At 38.0% G+C, this 23,039-nt stretch overlaps 1 protein-coding gene across 1 annotated transcript; it reads left to right on the top strand.

Moving 5' to 3' along the window:
* The first annotated feature begins 2,959 nt into the window (after positions 1–2,959).
* LOC140648198 (prostatic acid phosphatase-like) lies at positions 2,960–22,521 on the top strand. Its single transcript, XM_072853840.1, has 11 exons — positions 2,960–3,073; positions 9,018–9,113; positions 10,481–10,567; positions 11,512–11,664; positions 14,341–14,439; positions 15,941–16,045; positions 17,085–17,217; positions 18,627–18,709; positions 20,584–20,690; positions 21,274–21,443; positions 22,403–22,521. Exons 1-11 carry the CDS (start codon positions 2,960–2,962, stop codon positions 22,519–22,521), a joined length of 1,266 nt encoding a protein of 421 aa, XP_072709941.1.
* The last annotated feature ends 518 nt before the right edge of the window (positions 22,522–23,039 follow it).

Here is a 23,039-nt window from a genome sequence, read left to right as displayed (position 1 = left end):
GACACTTTCTTCCTCCCGCCTGCCTTAGAATAGTAACTTTGTGCTTAGGGCATTTTCTCCTGTAGTGCAAGATAGAGGTTCATGTCCTGTCAGCAGCCTAAGTAAGTTAATTCTTCCTGGGTCACAAATGAACTCCTTTGTCCCTTCCCACTCCCCACAATTGGGTGAAATCACCCCAACGCAGGACTGCATGACAGTCTTTTGCTTTTGTCATAAGTGCTTCGAAATGGTGCTTGGAAAATGTGTCACTTTGTTTACTGAAACAAAAATTCTTATTTTCTTTCCCTTTTTCAGCTCAAAAAAGCTTGAAAAAATGATTGCAGATAAATCCAGACTATGTTAAGTGCTGATCTGCAAATTCAGTCAGTGACAGAACCTGAGCTGTTTCCCCATGTGAGCAGCCTGGTCCATGGGTGCCAGCAGCAGTTTCATAGCCAGCTGCCTTGACTGCAATGACTTCCACCCTTTCCGTGTGTAGGTAGTGCTCCACCAGCAGCAGTTACCTAAGGTAACCCTTGCATACATTAAAGCATGGGTTCTTTTGCAACCAGTGCACTCCAAAGCCAATCTAGCTATGCTTCAGCCAACCTTCAAGATAGATACATGCACTTAAAATGGACAATTGTGTTTAAGCTAATTCTACTTAATGCCATAATTTCATAATTAAAATATATGCCAGTGAGCCAAATTAACATGAACATGATTCAAATTGTTTAGATCCACTTGCACTATAATGCTTGGACAACTGTAACTAGATTGATTTAGGAATGATTTTTTTTTTATTTTGAAGCAACTTTTCCCGAAAAGGGTAAGGATTTAATTGTTGCGGAATATGACAAGTTTATAGCTGCCAAATGCACAGTGGAAATGGAGACAGTCCAAGACAAGCAAGGAAGTTTCCAAATGAATTACATGCTACCAACGTACTTACAGATAACTTACAGGATTCCTACAGGACCCTGTCTTAACCACTATGGCACATGAATGAGGGTATTCTTCCATTTTGGAATGTGTAGAGATTTATTTAAGTTGTTGTGGTGCCCACTCTTTTGGGCATAAAATAATCTCACTAGCAAAGTATACATGCCAAAGGGAAGAGTGAAGCCACAGAAAGCAGAACTATTTATCATATGCTTGGTCTTGGGTTGCAATATCATTTTTTAAGAGATATTAGTAAAGATTTGCTATGAAATGCAGCTATATATTTTCAAACATTCCGGAATGATGCCATCCAGCATCACAAAAAAATTGAGTTCACGTCTAAAGTGAAGTTACTATAAGGGTTCCATAATAATGAGACTTAATTAGTCATAGTCGCTCCTCAAAAAAACACAATAAACCAGCAAATCTTATAAAAACTAATCAGTTATGAATTTCATGGTAAAGGCTTAGGAAGAACAAGAAAAAATTCTGAGAGCAAACAAGGATTCATTGATCCAAAAAGCTTAGGAACCACTTATCTAAAAAACTATATAGATTAAAAAAGTAGGACATCCATTCTTGATTTTTAAGGCATATTAAAATATTCTAAAGAAAGTAGATTTTATGATCTGCACTCTTAAATAATAGAGGAAGATGATCAGCTTACATTTGTTTTCAGAAAGACAAAGTATGATATATTTAGGAAGTATGGATTACTCTCTTACACCTTCTGCATAGGTGCAATCACACCAGGAGAGACCAAAAAGGAGGGTGGGGACATAACAGTGGAGGAAGAAGTTCAAGTAAGTGCTGAAAATTGGGCATGGACTCACAAGAGAGATGGGGAAGTCTGGGAGCCGTGGTCCTCCTCCTTTCCACTCCCATCTGTCAGACGAAATGGATACATAAGGTCATTCACACAACTCAGAGAAGAGAGCACTTGAAGCTTAGTGGGGCTTAGGGCCCTAGAGACAGACTTTCTGGTAAATGGTAAAATACCTGTTGTAGAGAATACTCTTGCAGAGAGCTCAACAGAAGACCCTGAGGCAGGTTTGAATATGACAGGAATGGGATGACTTGGACAAGACACAGAGGATCTTAAGTTTTAACATCTAGAGAACTCTAGTTATAGGTCTCTGCAAACTGTAATTCATTTAGTCAGAAAATCCTTATGAAATCAAGTCTAGAAGTATCGTTATTTTATAGGGAGGAAGTCAGCAGAGGCAAGCTGAGCAATCTTCTCAAAGCCAGTGCGCTACTGTCAGAAAGAATGTTCTTGATCAGTAACAATAAAAATGTGAGCTCCAGGGCTTGTTTGCAAGAAATTTCTTAGAGAATTGAGGCCACGAAAGAACTTGACATAAGCAGTTACAAAAGGGGAAGTATAGATATACTCCAAGGGAAAAGAAAAGCAACACACCCAAATTGACAAGCAAATAACTGCCCAGCAAGGAGCTTAACGAACATAACTTGTTGCAAGATTTATTCAAGTATTTTATCTGAGGGACTGGTAATTTTAACCTACATGAAGTGTTGATTGAAATAATTATTCTGATTTCACAGTGACAATGTAGAAGGGGAAAGAAAAAAGGAGGGGAGGGAAGCTGAAAAGAGGTCTAACTGAGCAGCAAAGAGAAAAGAGAAACAGTATTGCCGGGCTCTTGGTTCCGTGTTCATCCTTGTGGCCGTGCTATAGTCTGGAAAAATTCCAAGCCCTGAGAAGTGGAAACAGAACAGGTAGGTTGAAACATTAGGAATGTTTAGCAACTCCTTCGTATTTTAACCTCATCCTTACACTCCAAAAGAGAAAAATATCACAGAGAAAAAGGAACAGAATTATGATTTGATTAAATAGAATGCACACAGTAATTTGAAAACAAAGGGCGATGCAATTTCTTGCGTAGTCACACAACATTCCTCTTGGATTTGAATTTCACCGGCAGCAGTTCCACCCCTTTTGAAAGTACAGCCTGACGTCTGGGCTGTTCAGCCTGAGCAGCTGCTGGAGCTACAAAGCCTTTTTCCATCCTCTGCCAGGATGGGAGTGACATGGCTTCCCAACCCATCTAGGATCCTGTGTTTTTCTTTCCATATTATCCTCATTCTGCTTCAACAGACTACTGCAGAAAGAGAACTGAAGTTTGTGGTTGTAGTAAGTAGATTTGTTTTCTATTTTGTTGCGGGGAATACAGGGAATTTGATATGGCTGTGAAATCAAACAAGGTGTGCAGTTGTTTTGCCTCTTCATAGACTTAGAAATAACTACTGCTGCCCTTTTGCTTACTGAGTTTAAAGACTTTAGTTAAAGAAGATAAAAATGCCTCTAGTTATAGGAATTTTGATCTCCTAACCCCTAGTTCTTATTTCAAGATAACTGAACAACTTAGCTTTGTGGTAGACACATAGTGCGCAGGAGTTAAGAGCTCTGAGGTCTAGTTTACCTATTCTTGCTTAATGTAGCTGACACTCTGATGCATAGTCTGAGAGCTGGCAATTATGGCCTACCTTTCTGTGCTTGGAAGCTGAAGCTTATGATGTTACAGAAGTTACCACAAACAAAAAAGTATTTTCCATTTCAGATAACTGAATTGGCACAGTTCAGAAAAGAAAAGGACATTTTTATGCAGAGATTTGAGATACCTGTTGCATTAAATGCAGTTAGGTTGAAAAAGGACTGTAATCATTTTTTTGCTGGGCTATTTCTTATTTCAAAGTAACTAGACACTACTTCAATGTCACTTTCCCCAAGAGCTCAGGTAAAAGAGATTAATTCAATGAAATAGTTTGGATCATGAAGTCCATCATAGTCCTTTTCATTCTAATTTCTTTTTTTAATAAGAGGTATACTGATAAAGAATAGTTAGTCTAAAGTGACAGTTTCAATATAAAGTTGTGGGGATTGGAATTCACATTTATAAACAGGAATTTTAAGATCTTCCTCCACCTTTCTCTACTTGAGACATTATGTGCACATACAGATGACAGACAGAAGTACTGTGTCCAAAACATATAATCTAGCTCTAGATAAAGTATTTCATATCTAGTTGCCTATTGGCTGCATTATAGATGTGCCACCTGGTGGGAGGCCAGAGTGCACAGGAAAAACCAGTTCCCACTCCTGCTGAGGCTTGCTGCTCTATCAGACACTACACATGGCAAGGACTCAATGCTAATTCCAGTAATGTTCTGTGTATAGCAAGATACTTAAACGTTGTTTCAATGATAAGAGGGAGGACGGGACACAGATGAAATCAGGCAGCAAGCAAGCCTTGGAGAATTAACTCTTTGAAGGGAAGGAGACTTTTATTGAATTGCAACTGTTATTTTGTTCTACAAGCAATGGTTTTGCAGAAAGAGTTACAGGAGATGCTCACCGTTATGGAGACAGAGTCTTCCTATCCAAAATCAGCTGCTTACCACAGCTATGGGAAGGTTCCCCATCTGCCAAAAAAAGAAAACCAAACGATAGCACTTTATTTATTTATAGGGTACCTTATCACAATTAATATTAAAATAGTAGGTAAATTTCATTTAAACTGTCTTTCTTTTATCCCTGATACTTTTCCTCAGACTGACCAATCTGCCTAAAAAGTTACAATAGGTTTAATCTTATTATCAACATACATCTCTTTTCTCAAGGCATGGTTTCTGTGTGTTCAATTGAGTTTTGCCTTCTGAACTCACTGATTGAATTTTCATGGGATCAGAATTGCTAGCATAAATAAATAGGATAGGAATTTGCCCCATAACATTTCACTGATATAATGGGATATAATGAGAGTATGGCTACAGTCAAGGTAAGTCTAAAAGGCATCTTTCTGAGATAATTCAATAGCCATTTTCCAGCTGTACTCTGTAAGTTGCTATGTTTTCACCTGAGAATATTACTGCATTGTGAAAACGTGTCATAATGACTTTTTTAAGCTTTCTTAGCAGAATTGCACAATATAAAATACATCTGTAGGGGAGAAAAAACAGACAAATGTTCCCTTTTGCTCACTTCTAGAATTGTGCTATGCTCTGGGAAGGTGTCTTGCTCTCTCCTCACGATTTCCATCTTCGTGCTGATTCTGTGTGTTTTGATTATTGGTCACAAGTCCTTTTGGCTGAAAAGCTCTAATTCAAGCCAATTTGTCAAAATGCTATTTTAATTTTCTTTCTCGCATGTAAACATTAGTCTTCACCATAATTCTTGTGCACTGAATTTAAACTAGACATAAGAGAAGAAAATAGGAAATATGTAGGACCATCAGGTGCTGAAGTAGAAATGAAATACTGATTTATTGCCTCTGTATAAAGAAGTTCTAACCTGTAACTTCTGCCTCCGCACAGGCACTCATTTCACCTGTCATATATACAAAGAGGTGTGGTTTCTGAGGTCCTGTGATTTCATCATGTCTTTCTTCTTGTAACTCATGATAGGAAGTGTTGACTGAGCATGTTACCTATTTGTCTAATCAAGCCAAGCCATTTGAAATCTTGACTAAACATGCCCAGTATTTCTGCATCTATGGTTTCCCTGAGCTGGCAGCATGACTGATTCCATTTCTCTCTTGTTTCTTCATTCCTATTGCTGGCTTCAAAATAATAAATATTTTTGTTTGAAGTTGAGTCTGTCAATAAAAATGTCTGTAAGAGGCTCACTATTACTCAGAAACTCATGGCATTTCTGAATAAAGATGTTATATATACTACACATGCTGTATTCTCAGTTCACCCTCTCCTCTGCACCAGTTTTTCTCCAATACGATTTTTCACCTGACAACAATGGAAGCAAATGCTGGCCAAAGTCATGTGGCCATTTTGATCTGAAGTGATCACCCTGACAAAGTTACAAAGAGTGAATGGGAGAACTCAGACACCAAATCAGGTTGAAGCTGTATTACGGTTGAAGGAGAGGGTATTTGGTAACTATCCATCTATTGCTTTTGAGAACTGACTGACATGAAGCACTTCAGATAGAAGTGCTGAAATGAATACACCAAACAGGTGTGCTTTGCTCTTTTTGTGTACATCCTCCTTGCCCTCCCTTCCTTCTTGATTTCTAGTGTCTTTTCACCTTTTATGATGCTTCTTTGTTCCTTTTCTCTCATCCTGCCATGTTCTATGTCTTCTGAAAGGTCAGGAAGGCAATCTGTAGGCCAGGAGTAATAAATGCTACAGCACACATATTTTTAAACAAATTTGAAAGATCAACTCCTTTTTAACAAAATCCAAGTGATGAGTGTTGAGAAATACATATTGATGAGCAAGGCAAGCTTTGTAGGGATACATTTTTTTCCCTAACAGTATCAGGTGTTCTAATGAAAAAGACAAACTTTCAAATACACAAGCTCTTCTTAAAGTTTTAAATTTAAAAAAAGAAAAGTCTCCTAAAATGTAGGTGACTATGACTGAACAAGTTAGCCTTTAGGTTAATGGTTGTTCATAAGGTCATTGTTTCATTTCCAAATGCAACTGAAGCAAGGGCATTTTCAGAAGTAGCAAGCAAGGAGGTTTGAGCACAAACAAAGATCAGTTGGCTGAGAAGCTTAGTCCTTCAACTCCTAAAAACAGGGTTCTGCTCATAGAAGTATTTGTTTCTTTCTTGCTACTTCCAAGTTAGTGTTAATATCATTTTTATATGTCACTGTGCAATGAAGATGCAGAAATACAAACAAGGAACTGAACTTTTTTCTATTTTGTGTGGACTTAAAGAAGCTGTGCTGTTTTTTAGAAGAGAACACCCTCCACTGCTTCCATTTCTTAAGGTTACAAAGTGATAAAATACTGTTCTTTACACCTCCTGCTCCCACATATATTTGAATTATCTTTTGATCTTTATCTCTTTGCCCTCTCACCTCTGTTCAGGTAAAATGCTACTCTGTTCTGGCTTATTGAAAGTTTTTAGGGGTTGACTGTTGTGACAGTGAAATATACACTGAGGGTTATGTTGCACATTAAGTATAAAGCATCATAAACCAGTATTTAAAATCTAACACATTTTCAGTATTTTTTCACTAATAAAAAGGGCCAAGTGTTGATCCATTGCTACATATTGCCTAAAAAAATAGTCATTTAATCATGTCAGTCAGTTTGAGCAACTGTCAGTTACTCATAAAAATGCTTTTCTGTGAAGCTGGATAATTTAACAGGAAAGTATGTAGCTACATTGTAATTGGGAATTTAACCTTCATTCTTTACAGAGGCATCAGCTTGTCCAGAAAAGCTAATGAATCCTACCTGACACCTATGGATGTCAGCATGTCAAAACACCAAGCAAATAAGCAGTGACACAAAAGTCCTCCTCACTCATTTTTCTTGCAGGCAACTGAATCAATCACCAGACAATGTAGCTCTTTACCTATTCTCCTGTTCCCTAGAAGTGCACTGAGAAATTATTATAAAGAACCAACTGAGATTCCAGATTAGTAAGAAAAGCCATGTACAGAATTAAAAATTGCATAGAGAAGCAAAAATAAAATATTTAAGAAATATTTTATGGACTATTTCGCTGTACCTGAACTCAGAAAAAAAAAAGATGGATTTTTTTTTGAAAATGTGCAATTTCATGTTGATCAACATGTTGATGATGGGGAAAAAACCTCGATTTGATGAAAAATATTCATTTCAGGTTGGCCACATCTCCAGTGAAATTCAACTAGCAAAGCAAAAAAAATAATAAGCTGTTTTCTACATGGTTTTTATGGTAACATCTACTCTAGCAAACCTTGATGTCTACTTTAGAAAACAAACAGAGGGAGAAATCCAATTATATTTGCCTTTAAAGGACAGTATTTTCCATCTCTGTAGTACCTGTTCTAGCACAGGTTTGTGCACATTAGTACAGAAGGCTGATGAAAAGGGTGCGTACTGTAATTAAAACATTAAGCCACACTGCTTTTGTTTACTTTGAAAAATATAAACATAAAACACCTCCCAGTGGGAGTGGCAAACTAACTAGCGTGCACAAACCTCTCTGATGAGGCAAAAATGTTTGAATGACATGGGCAAGAATGACATGGCTTAATGAGGCAATGGAGAGTATTAATTATAGTCAAGCTATATACCAGTGAGGAATTATGGAATAAATGTCATTTTATGAACAAATATACCATGTTTCCACATTGTAATTTTATTCTGCAAAGTCAGGAATGAGGTTGGTTATGTGAATGTTGATACAAACAAAGGTAACTTTTGCAACAGTTTGGATCAGCATCCTGGGAGATTGTCTGGAACCCTGTGAATTTGTATTCCAGCATTTCCTTTCATGTGAAACTTTTGTGGACTTTATTTTTCTAAGCCCACACATGACGTACTTAGGGAGGGTAATTCAGAGTTTTCCAGAACTATTTAATCTAAGGTTGGCACTTACTTTCTATGCTGGAATAAAAACACAAAAAGGCTCATTTAAGGTTTCTGATGTAAAAATCATATGATTGCACATATAACACTAATATTCACCATGCTGGAGTGTCCAGGATAGGAAAGTGACCAAACTCTTTGCTCTCACTGAATTTAACAGAAAAGAATCCTACAGACTTTCAAAAATATTTGCATACATGTATCTAAAAATATTAATAAATATTAAGTAAGCCAGCAGTGTAAATGTTTATATTTTTCATCTGTATATTTTAGGATGATTGAGAAATCAAACATAAGATCCATGTGTACATGGAGCTACTTTTAAAGATACCGCTATGAAAAAAGCGGTTACCAAAAGTTTCAAGTGTCTATGCCAAAGTAATTAAACCCTCATATAAGCACATCAGTAACTGGTTTATTATTCAGAGGTGCTGAGTGTCCAAAATTCAGTCAAGTTTCTTGTCTAGGTGCCTAGCTATGGATGTAATCTCAGCATTAACATCTTGGCTGATTAGTTTTATGTTCTAAGCGGAAGAATCATCAGGCTCGTGCCCACTAAATTCCTATATAATTATACCTATTCTTGTGTGTAAAGAATGTACTCCAATCCTACTTGAATAGGTTTCTGCAGACTCTCCAGTATTTTCATTGGAAAAATGGCACTGGAAGTATAATGTATGCTCGTCTTCTAGCTAGGTAAGAAAGGAATGTTAACAGTAATTAACTCGATTTTTTACTGGTAATTTTGTTAGGTTTTCCGACATGGTGATCGAACGCCAATTGTAAACTTTCCAACTGATCTACACAAAGAAAGTGAATGGCCCCAGGGATTTGGACAACTTACCAAGGTAGGCTGACTTTCTTAGAAGCACTTAGATATGCTACTAAAATAGGAAGTGGGCAGATTTTTTATGTGTGCTTCAGAAACATTAGCAAATCCCAAGTACTGATAGTTGGTATTAGCAATACCCCATAACTCATAAACATTTTTGCAACATTATTTATCCAACTAATGTTAAATTGAAATCTTGTTCATTGTAGCTTTATAACTACCTTCCTAAAAGCAACAACGTCCTGATAGTGTGTCTGCATTCAAATACATGGCAAGTTTAAACATTGTCTATGCTCTTAACACTGATTAAGTTCTAATGACCATTAAGCACTGGGCCCTGTGACAGCGTAAAGGAATGACACCTGCCCACCCATTTGACTGGCAACGACCTACTCACAAAACAAGGGAATCCTTGCAGGAGAAGGTTGCTTCTGGGGACAATGTGTCTTCTAATAAAGCTGCTTTCAGCCCAGAGTTTCACTAGGATGCACTGAACCTACTTCTTGCTCTGGCATTTCAACATCAAGCCTTACCTCTTTAACTGTATATGATATATGAAATTCTGGAGCAAAGAGAGCCCAATGCATTTCCTAATAATACTTCATCATGATGCAGAAGCATGAGTCAGAGACAGTTCAGGGTTTGAAGTGAGGCTTGAAAGATCCGTACAATTCAGACACTCAGACAACACATTGCTATCGCCAGGTACATAGCTTATGTTGTAAGAAGAAATAAAGTTTCTGCTGTGACACAGATTTTTTTGAGAAATTTTTGCTATTTTGTTATCTTCTTAGCAACAGTAGTAAGAATGTACTTCTCTGACAGCTAAAAGTTAAAAAGTTCAGCTCACAGCTTCTTTGGAAATGAATAACAGAAAAGACAGTGTGCGATCTAAGACAACTGCAGGTGCACCAAGGCAAAGATGGAAGAACATTTCTTAAGGCATGAAATGCAAGCCACAAATTTATCAGGTTGATCAAACAGCAGAGCAATGACAACAATAAATACTAGGTTATCAATCATCCACTGTCACTAACTGACATACATTGTAAAGAACAATGTTGATCATTAATAACTCCAGGAGTGTCTACAGAGCTACAGCACTGTGGAAACAGTATTTGTATAGAATCAGGCACATTGCCTTTCCTGTAGCAGATGTTGGAGTCTTAGCATTTCAGAATGTATCATTTTTTCATAGGTATAAATTACTATTTCTGTTAAAAATTCTAGATCACTTACAACATACACAGTACATTTTACAAATGGTTAATGATCACTTGAAAACTGATTGCTGAAGACAAAAAAGAATATAGAAAAGAAACTTCTACATTAAGATTCTCCACTCACTTTAATCTAATTGTCATCTGTATGCTTGCCTCGCAGACTGGAATGCAGCAGCTATTTGAACTTGGGCAGTATACAAGGAAAAGATATTCCAACTTTCTGAACAGCACATACAACCGGCAAGAGGTATATAGCAGAACTGTCTGGAGGACATTTCTCTGGCATAGCGGAACTATGGCCTTGTGCTAGATAAAAGCACATCATCATATTCATTTCATTAATGGAAAAATCAAGGTAATAGAAGAACATTTTTGAAAGTCAGGCTTTTATGTCAAGGTAAAAACACAGACTAAAGTCTAACTTTCAGCTCCTACATTCCGTTTGGGTCTTCCACTTCCACACCACCGAATGAATTGGGAATTTATACATAGTGACCCAATATTGTTCTACCCTGTGGAAAGGTGAATGCATATCCAGCCCTGTAATGGGCCATGCTCACATACTTCAGCCTGTAAAAGAGCGGTCTAACAGTTGTTTGGATGTGCTTGTCATATGTTACAGATCCATTGTGGGGAAGATACCACTACTATTTTGGTCTACACATGAGGGATGCATTGATGGGAAGGCATAAAACACTATAGCTTTGCCATGCTTCCAAGATAAGTTTATGGTTTTAAGTGCCTTCGTTCCTGAGGTATAGCAGATGGATCATACAATCATAGAACCATAGAATCATTTAGGTAGGAAAAGACCTTTAAGATCATCAAGTCCAACCGTAATCCTAACACTGCCAAGTCCACCACTAAACCATGTCCCTAAGCACCACATCTACACATATCAATTTTCTTCTGAATCTCAGAATATCGAGAGCTTCCTTCTTTTAAATCATGCTTTTTTATTCTTCTTAGTTCAGACTGAGGGTTAGATTCCAAATTGAAAGATGCTTTGGCAATTCCATTTATGCAAATGAAGTAGGGCCCTAGAAGGCTGAGTTATGGTTTCACTGTTTTGACTTTATGCAAAAACATAAACCTGAAAACGAGAAGCCGGGATTGATGAGTTTGGTAAAACTTCCTTATTATTTTTATTGTTTCCATTTTATTTTTAACTCTTCGCCATTCTATCTTCAGTTTTACATCCAAAGTACAGATTATGATCGCACCATTATGAGTGCCCAGTCATACCTTTCTGGCCTCTTTCCACCAACTAGCAGCCAAATTTGGAACCCTGACCTTCTCTGGCAACCCATTCCAGTTCATACTTTGCAAAAATCAACAGACCGGGTGAGTACTGTCTGGACACTTCCTATAACAGCTTAAACTTTCCCAGAAGCAAAAAAGAGGAAAAAGGGGGAAAAAAGCTAAAAAATATTTTCTATTCTTTTTTGAGTTCAATCTAATAGAAAACATCAACTGCAGCTACTAGCTGACAAGCGTGTCATAGGTCAACTGTAAGAGCTGCATGAAAATCCCCTTTCTATAGCTGCAGAATACCTGAATTGTCGTCCACACTACCATTTTCTTCAAGGTACAGCTCTAACACTTCTCCTGGCAAGGACACTTTTGGACAGTATTATAGGGAAGTTGCCCTAAACCTTTATAGAGAACAAGTACTTTTCTAAGCACCAATCGGCTAGACAGACCTCCCCTCCTTGGCAAGTTTGTTCCATAGTTTATTCAAGGAATGGAATTTTCACCAGCCACTGTAATGACCTCTCAATTACTACTTTCCTATTCTGGTAGCACTTAGGCACCCTAATTACAGACAAGGGCCTTTTTATGCTCAGTGCTATACAAACATTTAATGAAACCCTAGCACTTGCCTTGCGGTTCATAATAAGAGCAGGCCTACCTGAATAATAGGTCTTGTAGAAGTTTTACTATATGTAGCGCTCTCTGGCTGACTCAGGTTTAGATTTTAACTTCACTGGCTCCTGTGACAAGGACTGTGTAAGGAATAGCATGTTGAACAAGGACAAAAAGTTTTTGAGTGTAATGACAGAAAGGATAATTTTCTTCTGCCTTTGAGGACAGAAATTGACTTTAAGGAAATGTATACAAACCCCCTATTAAATAACTGCCTGTCCAGTCACCAACATCAGAGGATGGACTGTCATTCGGGGGTGGCTGCACCTGCCTCCCATTGCCATTCCTCCATTCCTGGAGGCCATGCTTGAAAGCAGGTACAGAGAGAAAGGGTGTCCACAAACTGGATTAGGTACAATGTGACTCAGCTTGAAACTTGACTCTGTCTCTCAACAGAAAAGAATGCTGTCGCTGTTCTTTAAATGTGGGACACTAGGGGAAGTTCTTTCACCAGAAGACCAAAAAAGCATCAAAGTGGACAGAGTTTTGGCCAAATAAAACCTCAAAGCCCTTAGGAGAATTAGAGTGCCGTGCAATGACCTGTTTGGAGAAGGCAAGCTCATTTGCAGAAATCTCTAGTACCTTATAATTTCTGCAGCTGCTTCAGGAGTGGGTATTGATGCTTCACTGAAACACACCTCTGCCGCAACTCAGAATTCCTGTTAAATATGCAAACCACCTGGAAAAACCATTGTTCCCTTGTTAAACCAAGCAGATGTTTGAGGGTATTTTCAAGCCCTAAGCAACACAAAGTGGGAAACTGAGGCCAAGTACGGTCTTGTAAAAAAACCTAATCACAGTTTATTTTTCAGCCACTGAGATCTATCAAGACCTGACAGGCAACAGTACTGAGTGCTGTTTAATGAGGCCAAAGGGAGTGGCTTAATTAATAACACCTAGAGGGGGATAATTAAGCCATACAGCATGCGAAACATTTGTTATTGTGTAATTAAACAACATTCCCCAGTTTCATATTGCAGCTTTGAGCCTTCACCCTCCAGTGTGCTGCTGTTACAGAAAAAATGCACCCTCGGAAATCTGTCCAACTGAAAGTGTGCTAGTGTCAGTTGGTGGCTGCTGCAAGCTTCACATTGATAAATCAAAGAGAAAAGAGAAGCACTGGAAGTGCAGTCTGCTAATGTTCACCCCAAGACAGAGCAGACCTTCTTGCATATACATAAGCCATAGATATTGAAGTTAATTTCTCCACTGTATATTAAGTCAGTTCCTCGACATGATTTTTATGGTTATAGGATAATATTAGTGCAGGGTCAAAAATGCTCTAGTGATATGATATAAAGTGCTGAACCAGCACAAGCTTATTTTGCTCATCATAACTTTTTACTGACACTTTATGCTGGATCAGGTATCATCTGTCCTTCTGCAATTGGCATAAAGCATATTTGCCAGAGCACAGGGTTTGATGGACACATATGTATTTACACATAGTTCAGATGAAATATGTACTATCAGGTGACCTCGTAATGCATACATTTGGAGTTATTAAAAGTGAACCATACCCCTAAACAAGAACAGAGCCATTAGGCTCATAGCTTTTTGATATTTCCGGAGCACAGTTTATTTGTCACTCTTGTTTCGAGTTCTGTCCATTAAGTGATACTTAAAATGCTTACCATAATACGCTGCTTACCTCCAAAGAGATGAGAGCACGGTGTGTAGATGCAGAAGCAATTCAGATTCCAATCCCAAGTGGAGTCAAGCTGCATCTGGGGGGATTCAGAAATTAAGAGGGAAATGGTAGCTTTTTAAAATTCCTGATCATGGACCCTGATCCGTTTCTCAAAGCAATCCCCTGACATACATGCATAGTTGCTTTTTGCCCAAATCAGTTAAACTGAGGGAAATCAAGTTATCATAGCCACAAGTAGCCACTGAAAAGTTAAGTTACCACAGTCCATGGGTTATGTTAACTGAATTCATGAACAAGGTACCCAAACAAACCATTATGGAGTGGCTGTAGCATGGCCATGAATCTATCCAACAAATATTACATCAGCAATCTCAACAATAGAAAAACTAGAGATGTGTTGATTAATTCTAGAACTATTCTAAGTTTTACTTCTCTTGTTTCAGAGGCTGCGTTTTCCTCTGCCTGACTGTCCCCGTTTTGATGAACTTGAGAATGAAACACAAACATCTATTGAATTTCAAAATAGAATACAACCATACATGGTAAGACCAAATAAAAAGGAAACTAAATCTAAGAAGAAGGAAAGTAACTAAGACATAGAAGTTATGGAATTGCATTGTTTTCTTCTGCTAAAATGCAAAAATAAATAAATTTTTAAAAAAAGAAATCCTGAGGACTCTCTTAAAATCAGAAATTTAGGCCAAAATGATCAAAAAGTATGTTTGATATGCTTATGCATTTCTCACACTTCTCTATATTAATCTTGTAAAATGTGAATTTAACATTAATTTTCTGAGACTATTCAGAGCTGCATATAATTAAAGTTCCATGACCTGAGGGGAGAAGGAATTTCTGGATGTAGCAATTTCCAGTTTTACAAGGTAGCACAAAACCAATTCTAAAAAATCTGATAAATCTGAAACTTGGGAAGGTTTATGCCTTCCTGCTGTGACTTTCTGAAGTTGACACTACAACAGAGAACTAAAGCAAGCCCAACCAGGAGAACACTCTGACTTACGTAAATTTCTCTGAGATGCATTTTGATCCATCACAAGACATGCTTCTGTTTTGGCCCTGACACAAATCTTCACAGTCAGAGATTCAAAATTTCCCATTCCAGTGCTGCAGCAGGATGTAGGTACGTGGATGGTATACCTGCCTCAAGCAACCATGTTCTTGTGGATAATAATTGCTCTAGTGGTTACTGCTGCTCTCTTTGTTGCCTACCATGTGCTTTGTAATAGCACTACTGCACAAATAAAGCAGGGATGTCCTGTCCCTCATACCCTGACTGCACCTATACACATTCTCTCGAAGTCACTTCAGGCTTACTGCTTGGGCTAAACCAAACATTTTCCTTTTTTGTTTTTTTTCTAACTTTCTGCTAGCTCAGCTACTCTGGTCAGCCTCATTCACCTGCAATAGGAGGTGAATTACAACTTCATAGCTATCCTCTCTCTCAGCTACTAGTACGAAACAGGTAATGTGGGAATAAGGGATATTAAGGAGTCCTTTATTCTTCTGTGGTAGCACACAGCAAGAATCCCTATGGGAATTGTTGTGGAACTATTACTTAGATATTCAGCTCCCCTTCAATGGCAGAAGGAAAACCTAGTTTCCTTTTCAATTTCTTTTTGCCTCATCCTGAATATTTGCCTCAGCTCTCTTTAATTTTCTGTTTTCTTCTCATCTTTTTTCTCATGCTGCTTTTCCCTTAGTGCCTTCCTCTTCTTTATATGCGAAGGCTTGAGGTGACTGAGGTAGCCTCCTGGAGCAGTCCAAAGAGGGAGAGAAGAGTGCAGCAGAGAGAGCACCAGACCTATCCATAGAAGGGCTGAGAAAAAGCAGTGTCTGAAATAGAGATCAGTACCTTGAAATGGTTACAAAATGAAATCTGCAACCAAAATCTTCCGCTACAAGGGTTTCACCTGTGTAAAATTAAACACTATTGTGTTGCCAGGTTGGGTGCTAATGAATCTGTATGCATATATGTTCCATATGTATTGAGTATTTGTGGTATACTCTTCACTTTTTTTCCCCCAGGATTTTTTACAAACAATGGCAGTTAACACAGGACTTGAACTAAATCAGCTTAAAATACTGGACAATTTCCAGCTCTGGAATACATATGATACTCTACACTGTGAGGTAATAATAAGGCAATAGAGGTCGGGAAAGAATATAACTCCTAAGTTGGGTTTCAATTAAACCGTGGCAATGTGGTTTCATAGCAATGAGTTGCCTTCTCTCCTGGATTTTCCTTTTTTGCCTTTTTTTTTTTTTTTAAACTTGAATCTAACTTCTGATTTAGTGCATTGGTAAAAGATAACCCAAAAACATGGTTTACAGCTTGGGAAACTGTTGTTTCCATTTGATGTTTTGTCCTGAAGCACTGGTACCAAAATCCATTTCCTTTATTCCCTCATTTTCCTTCCCAATATGCTGCTATAGAATTATTTGAGCATGCTGCCTAGGACATGTTTATGATTTTTAACAGGAAAATGAAATTATTTGCTTTAACCTATCAACAGGTAAACATCAAAATACTTAGATGTTGAAAATGAGAGATAGATTATGATCTATCGGTTAGAAAATTGGGAGATGATGATTGCTCCCAGTGAATAAAATCAGACTGGCCCCAAGCACGGGATGATTCCATTTGGCCCCAGTCATTAGCAGCAGCACATGAAGGCTGTTGAACATAGTCCCCACACACTAAGGCACTTAAACACTGTAAGACACTGTCACTCTTACATGACTGGAGAGTGACACTTGTCTGTAAAAGGCCAGTGATGGAACTGGTATCTGGACAACTGTATGGAAAAGGCAGGAAAAGTTGGAGCTAGGTTATACCCTGAAGACTCAGAGGAAAGGAAGAGGATAAGACATATGTCTGCCATCTTCCACACTAGCAAAACCAAAAATATGTATCTCTATAGCAAGAATACATTATACCTACAAGGGATCCCCTTCACACAGGTGTTTCCCCTCTTCCCGTTCACCCACTTCAGGTTGATCCCCATTCCCCCAAAGGGTATTTCAGGGCATTCTGATGAGTGAAATCATACTGGGCAAAGAATTGCAGGACAGCCTCAGAGAGTCTAAATGTAGTAGTGTGAGGCTGGGCAACTGGATGATGGAAACCAGAAGAAGAAAAAACCACTATTTTGTTTTCCTTTATCACTAGGATATTCACAATTATACTCTCCCTGTATGGGCCACCAAAGATGTAATTGACAAGATGGAAAAACTGGCAGAATTGTCCTTATTATCGCTATTTGGGATTTATAAAACAGAAGAGAAATCACGACTACAAGGAGGTAAATCAAAAAATGCATAGCACTCAGAAAGGTGGAGACAATGCTTATGATAACATGCAACATCCTGTCACCTTACTCATGTAAAATTATTGATACAGAACCTCAATTTTTAACTATGGACATTGGATGCCATATTAAGCATGAAAATATGTGCTGAATGCTGGCATTTGCATGGATCAGATGTTGAAACAAGGTGTAAACATTAATGTCTTTAGTTATCCCATAGTTTTTAAGGGACTAGGATTTTAAGAAAGATTATAGAAATCCAAGGGAAAAAATCAAGCCCTCATGGGTATGATCATTACTTGTCCGATATTAGGTTAGATTAAGTTCTGTTTCTCCAATGTTTATTCTAATTGTTTCCTGATCTTTGTTTTTCCCTTTGATGTACTGGTTATATATTGTGCCAAAACCTTGGCAACACATTGGTAGCTCTCTGAGAGACTGATAAAAGCTGCTCCAAAACAGTCTGAACAGGACAGAAGATGAGAGATCCAAGTTATGTCTACACTGCAAGAACTGGACTACTGCTAAGCTCCAAAATTGGGGTGCATAGGCTATGCACATTCTGACACTACTTCAGGAAACAACCCAGGCATTTATCATATGATCCCCAGGCATCCATGAGCAGGAAAACCAAACAAGTGAGCTTGAATATCTGCAGCCTAGACCATTTGGGGCTAGGCTTTGTAATGCACCTACCCTGCAGTCTAGACCTAGGTAAAGAATAATTAGCAGCCTCATCATCTAGGCATATACATCACTAGATCAAGCTATATAGTAATTACAGGCTCAGACCTGTATTAAAGCCCACTGGCTGGGAGCTGGCCATATCATGTAGTCAGTACTTTTTCTCTAGTGTTCATGGACATACCAGTTATGTCCTCTTTCCCTAGAATGGTATAAATTGTGCTACAGGGAATTTCTGCTGCCCTTATCCCATTGGCTTTAGAATATCTCTGGTCTGGAGAAGGAGTACAAAAGAGCTTTGGAAAAATGAAGAATTGATACTGTGTGACTTGTTGGAAGTAAACAGTTAAAAATATTTCTTCAGTATCTAGAGAGGAAGAGCCTACCACAGCTGTCATTATTGCAACACTCCAAACAGAAAAAAAATTATGGAGAGGAGGTCTCAGCATAACAAAACTGCAAGTGTCATTAGCCCCAGTTCTCAGGATGGTTCTAGAGGATTTCCTGTAAATCCTGCCTCTTCACTTGACCTGGATGATGAAAGATATATTTCACCTCTGTAATATCTTCTCTCTAGTTATGAACTTGTAGTAAGCTAAAAAATTAGTGTGAGGCCTGAGTAGATGTCTTCTATTTGATACTCAAAATCTTTTGCCTTTTTGGTTTCTATGCAAATGTTATATCTTCATTTTCCTCTTCCTTGTTCCCATCTTTTTAAGGTGTCCTTGTGAATATTATTTTAAATAGTATTAAACAAGCTGCCAATTCTTCAAAACAAAGAAAAATGGAGGTCTACTCTGCAGTGAGTATTTTGATCTTTTGTAAATCTTGCTATGATTTTACCAGTAAAAGACCCTTAAAGAGAATGATCAGTCTGCCTGCAAATTAAATGAAAGAATAATATAATACAGTTCAATTCAGCTAACAAGCTGAACACCAGTCAGTACAAGAACACAGCAGGAGTATGGATCTCACCTCAGTTTCAAACTGTACTTGGTAAAGAAAACTATGTATTTGATCATCCATTCTTTCTGCAACTTAATGGTGCAATTTCTATAAGTTGCATCTTTCCTTAAGTGCTCCTAACCCAGAGATGCTGGCACATAGCAGAACTTCAGCTGCACCTCCAAACCATTCCTCTGCTTAGAAAGGGATGATACAATTGTGGTTTCCTTTTTTTTTATTTTAGAGCATGAAGAGGGCCATTTGGGTCAGACCAAGATCCACTTAGCTCATTCATTATCCTGTCTCTAACAATGGCCAACAGCAGGGAAGAATGTGAGAATAATGCCAGCACAGTGATCCTTCCCCTGATACAACCTTCCAGCAATCTGTGGCTTAGGGACTTCCTGAGATAGAATCTGTGTCTGTGTGTTTAATAGTTTTTGACATACTTTCTTCCATCAATTTATCTAATCAGATAGATAAATCTGATTTTTTATCTATCAAAATTTTATCTATCTAAAAATTTATCTAATTTTTTAATGCATTTATACTTTTGGCCTCTGCAACATTCTGTGGCAATGACTTGTGTGTTAAAAGAAAAAAAGTACTTATTTTTTTGAAACCTAATACTGATTTAGCTCCTTCCTAGCATTTCTATTGTGAGAAACAGGGAATAGTCATCCTTTATTCACTTTTCCTGGGTCACTCATGAATTTATTATTTTCTGTCACACCTCTTCCATCTTTCCTTTTCCAAGACAGAGTCCTACCCTATTTAATCTTTCATCATATAGAAATCACTCAATACCTTAAATCTTTCTTGCTGCCTTTTCTATGTGTTTTCTAGCCCTACTATATTCTTTTCAAAAAGGAAGAAGAAGAAGTGCATCCAGGATTTTCACTGCTGCTTTAATGCCTTGGGGCCAAGTATACTCTTATTTTTGAAACTGATCAGTCTAAAAAGTTCCAGATACTGAATAATAATTAAAATGTACCTGTTAGATTATAATATAAATAAACCTAGTAAATATGTATGTAAAGGTGCTTGCAAAATTTAGGCATCAAGGTGTTTGGACTTCCTTCCTTTAGCTCCTCCTCCTGGGGTGCCCTGCAAGAGGAGGGATAATGGGGAGAGGAAGAGACTGCAGGTGGGTGGGTAACTGATTCTATCAAAATAGAAGCCAAACCGAGATTTTATTGTATAAGTCCAAACAGAAGGATCAACAATTTTAAAAGTACCGGAGTGTATGTGGAGGCGAGGGGAATAGTCTTTGTACGCAACTATTTGTCTGGTATACTATCTAAAAAAAAGTCCTTGTATCTTCACTTGAAATGCCATAGGATATACTACCTTATACTGCCTTAATCTGACCTTGGAACTGAAAGCACTCCTGAAGGAAGGAGTAGCAAAATGCACTGAAAAACTAGATTTATTTCTCAGACCACTTCTTGGTTTCCCCCAGTATCTGTCTCCAAAATCTTGCCAGATGACGTAAGACACATACTGCAGTAAGTCTTTGGAAATGGCCCCTGCTGTCTGTAGTAACCTGTTAACATGTTTTTCCCAATGTTTTTCCCCACGGTAAATACACTGAATGTGTTTTTATGGTCAAATTTACACAGGTCTTGTTTTATCCTGATTTCCACTCCCTCTCTACTTTTGTCTTATTACTCTGGATAAATGGTAGTTGACTTAACTGACTTTCAAGGATGGATTTTTTTTTCCCAATAGCATGACACCACAGTTGGGGCCCTCCAGATTGCTCTCAGTATTTTCAATGGAAAACTGCCACCATATGCTGCTTGCCAGTTTTTTGAACTCTACCAAGAAAGCAGTGGGCAAGTATCTTCTTACCTATACAAGAACAAGGAGTGTTTGGAATTTGGTTGTCCCTTCCCCAAAATAATTTTCCTCTCAAATATTGTGAGGAGATACAAATTCATTTTAAACTGATACTTCACTGAGCAGTCCATAGGCACAAAGTTATATTAAAACCAGGAAAAATTACTTTGCTGGATGTGCATGTATCTGTGTGCTTGAAAGATAGGAAGAAGAGGAAAACAGGCCTTACCAGCTGGAAGTAAATGGTAAAATAAATTGTCCTGCTTCTTCAAATGATACCAACAGTATTTCCAAGATATCTCATAAATCCCAGGGTAAACCAGTTGGCTTAGAAGAGCCTGGTGCTGCTACCATTCAAGGAGCTTTCAAAAGGGCCTTTTGAGCTGACGGATGATCTGTGCAGTAATGTAACCAGCTTTAGCAAAGTGGGCTTTGCAGATGTGTTTCACAAAGCCTCCATTCTTGAAGAACAGGTTCTAGAGTAGGATGTTAGAGCCTATTTCCAACATTCTGTCTCTAAATAGGAAGCTTTGCATTTAAGAACATTTAAAAAAAAATCTTTTCAATGTTGTTAATCAGGCGATATAGCATTGAAATGCATTATCGGAACGACTCTTCAAAGGATCCTTACCTACTCACTCTGCCAGGATGCACCTCTTCTTGTCCACTTGAGAAGTTTGCTGAACTAGTTTCTCCTGTGATTACAGAAAATTGGTCAAAAGAATGTGGGAAGAAAGACAAAATGAAAGGTAGTGTAACAGCTCTGTATTTTCTGCATAAGATATGGAGGTAGAAATTGTATCAGTGGCTCCAAACTTTGTACCTTTCACACAACAGATAGATCTCCCTTTAACAAGTGTGGACCAGCTTTACTATGGACAGGGAAAGCCGACAGAAATTACATTTATCTGAAAATGTGAAGAATAGACTTGCCCACCAGTGTGAAGGGAGTGCTATTATTAGCATACTTACATAAGGAGCTACCTAAAGGCCATGGCCAAAACTAGAGCTCTGCTTGTTGAAAATGTCTGTCAGAAATATGGGTGTGAGTGCTATGCAAGGAGTCCTTGGATGCATCAGACCTTCTGTAGATGCAAAGCAAAAATGGCTTGCACATGCACAGTAAGATTAATGCATCTGCACAGTAAGATTGATGCATCTGTATTTCTGGCATGTGTACTATGTATTGAGGATATCTTAACCTCCACTGTACACACAGAATGCAGCTGAGCCACGCAGATATAGCAGCTATTTGCCTTGGACTACTAAGAGCTGACAGCTGATAACCTCTTCCTGCCTGAATATTATTTCCAGGAGGGAAGTGAAGGGCAAGGCAACACACGCTACTTTCCAATAGTCCTGGTATTTCCCCCTTCCTGCATATATTCAGTGTTTTGCTGATCCCTGATGAAACTCCTCATTTGCATTAACTACACATGGTCCCTCTTGCCCTGTGAGAACCTAGGAGTAAGATTTACCCATGCACAGGAAGTTATCTATGCATTTCCAGGGTTGAAGTATACGTTTTTATACTTACGTTGCATATGTCAGTAAATGCAGACCATGTGATCTTGCCAGAAATATGAACAAAATTTAACTATATTTCCATTGTACATATTTGTAATTAGACTGTTATCTCTGTATCCAAAATTATATACATTTATGTCTTTCATTAACTCCCTTTTCCTTTATTGTTTTTCTTTCACAGATATTTTTATTGGATTTGATGTTGCTGTTGGCTTGTTGTTCATTTTTGACCTTGTACTGCTCTACCTCCTTTATCATTATGGACGCTGCAGGCGCAGGAACAATTACCAAGACATTTAAAGGGGAGGTAAAGAAATGAAAGAGAGAGCAGATAGACATCAAGCAATGCTTTAAGTCGCTTATATCCATCAGTTTCCTCAGGCGAAATTAATTTCCAAAGCATATTCAATAAACTTGAAGAGCTGAGGTATGTGCGGCCTAGCTCCTAAAAGACTAAACATCTGCAGTGAGAAATACTGTAGCAATACGTTATTGTTAAGAATTTAATTTTGTAGGAAGACGGAATTACTCCAACTTCTATCTTTAGGTTTTCCACGACTATTGATCACTCTTAAGTCAACCAGTGGGGTGAAGGGATGCTATTGCCTATGCTTTTTTTTTTTATATTGCCTATTACCATTTAGCCCTCTGCTTCTCTCTTACCCTGTTCATTGAGTCTTTCCTGAAAATCAGTCTGTAATATTTTCCTTACTTCGTATAAATGGCTATTTTGTTGATGCACAGGAAAATGTTTTCATTGAGCAGAAGCTGAAATTACTGTGTGAAAAAGATCCATACCAGCACTTGGGCATACTGTT

The sequence above is a fragment of the Ciconia boyciana genome, chromosome 2, assembly GCF_034638445.1.
Source record: "Ciconia boyciana chromosome 2, ASM3463844v1, whole genome shotgun sequence".
Taxonomy (NCBI): Eukaryota; Metazoa; Chordata; class Aves; order Ciconiiformes; family Ciconiidae; genus Ciconia; species Ciconia boyciana.
This window is presented reverse-complemented; position numbering and strand designations above follow the sequence as displayed.

Bases quoted from the DNA above. Each gene is read 5' to 3' on its own strand.
- LOC140648198 (XM_072853840.1), top strand. From the start codon at position 2,960: ATGGGAGTGACATGGCTTCCCAACCCATCTAGGATCCTGTGTTTTTCT. The intron at 16,046-17,084 runs GTAATAATAAGG...CTTTATCACTAG, and splicing joins ATGATACTCTACACTGTGAG to GATATTCACAATTATACTCT. The intron at 17,218-18,626 runs GTAAATCAAAAA...CATCTTTTTAAG, and splicing joins GAAATCACGACTACAAGGAG to GTGTCCTTGTGAATATTATT.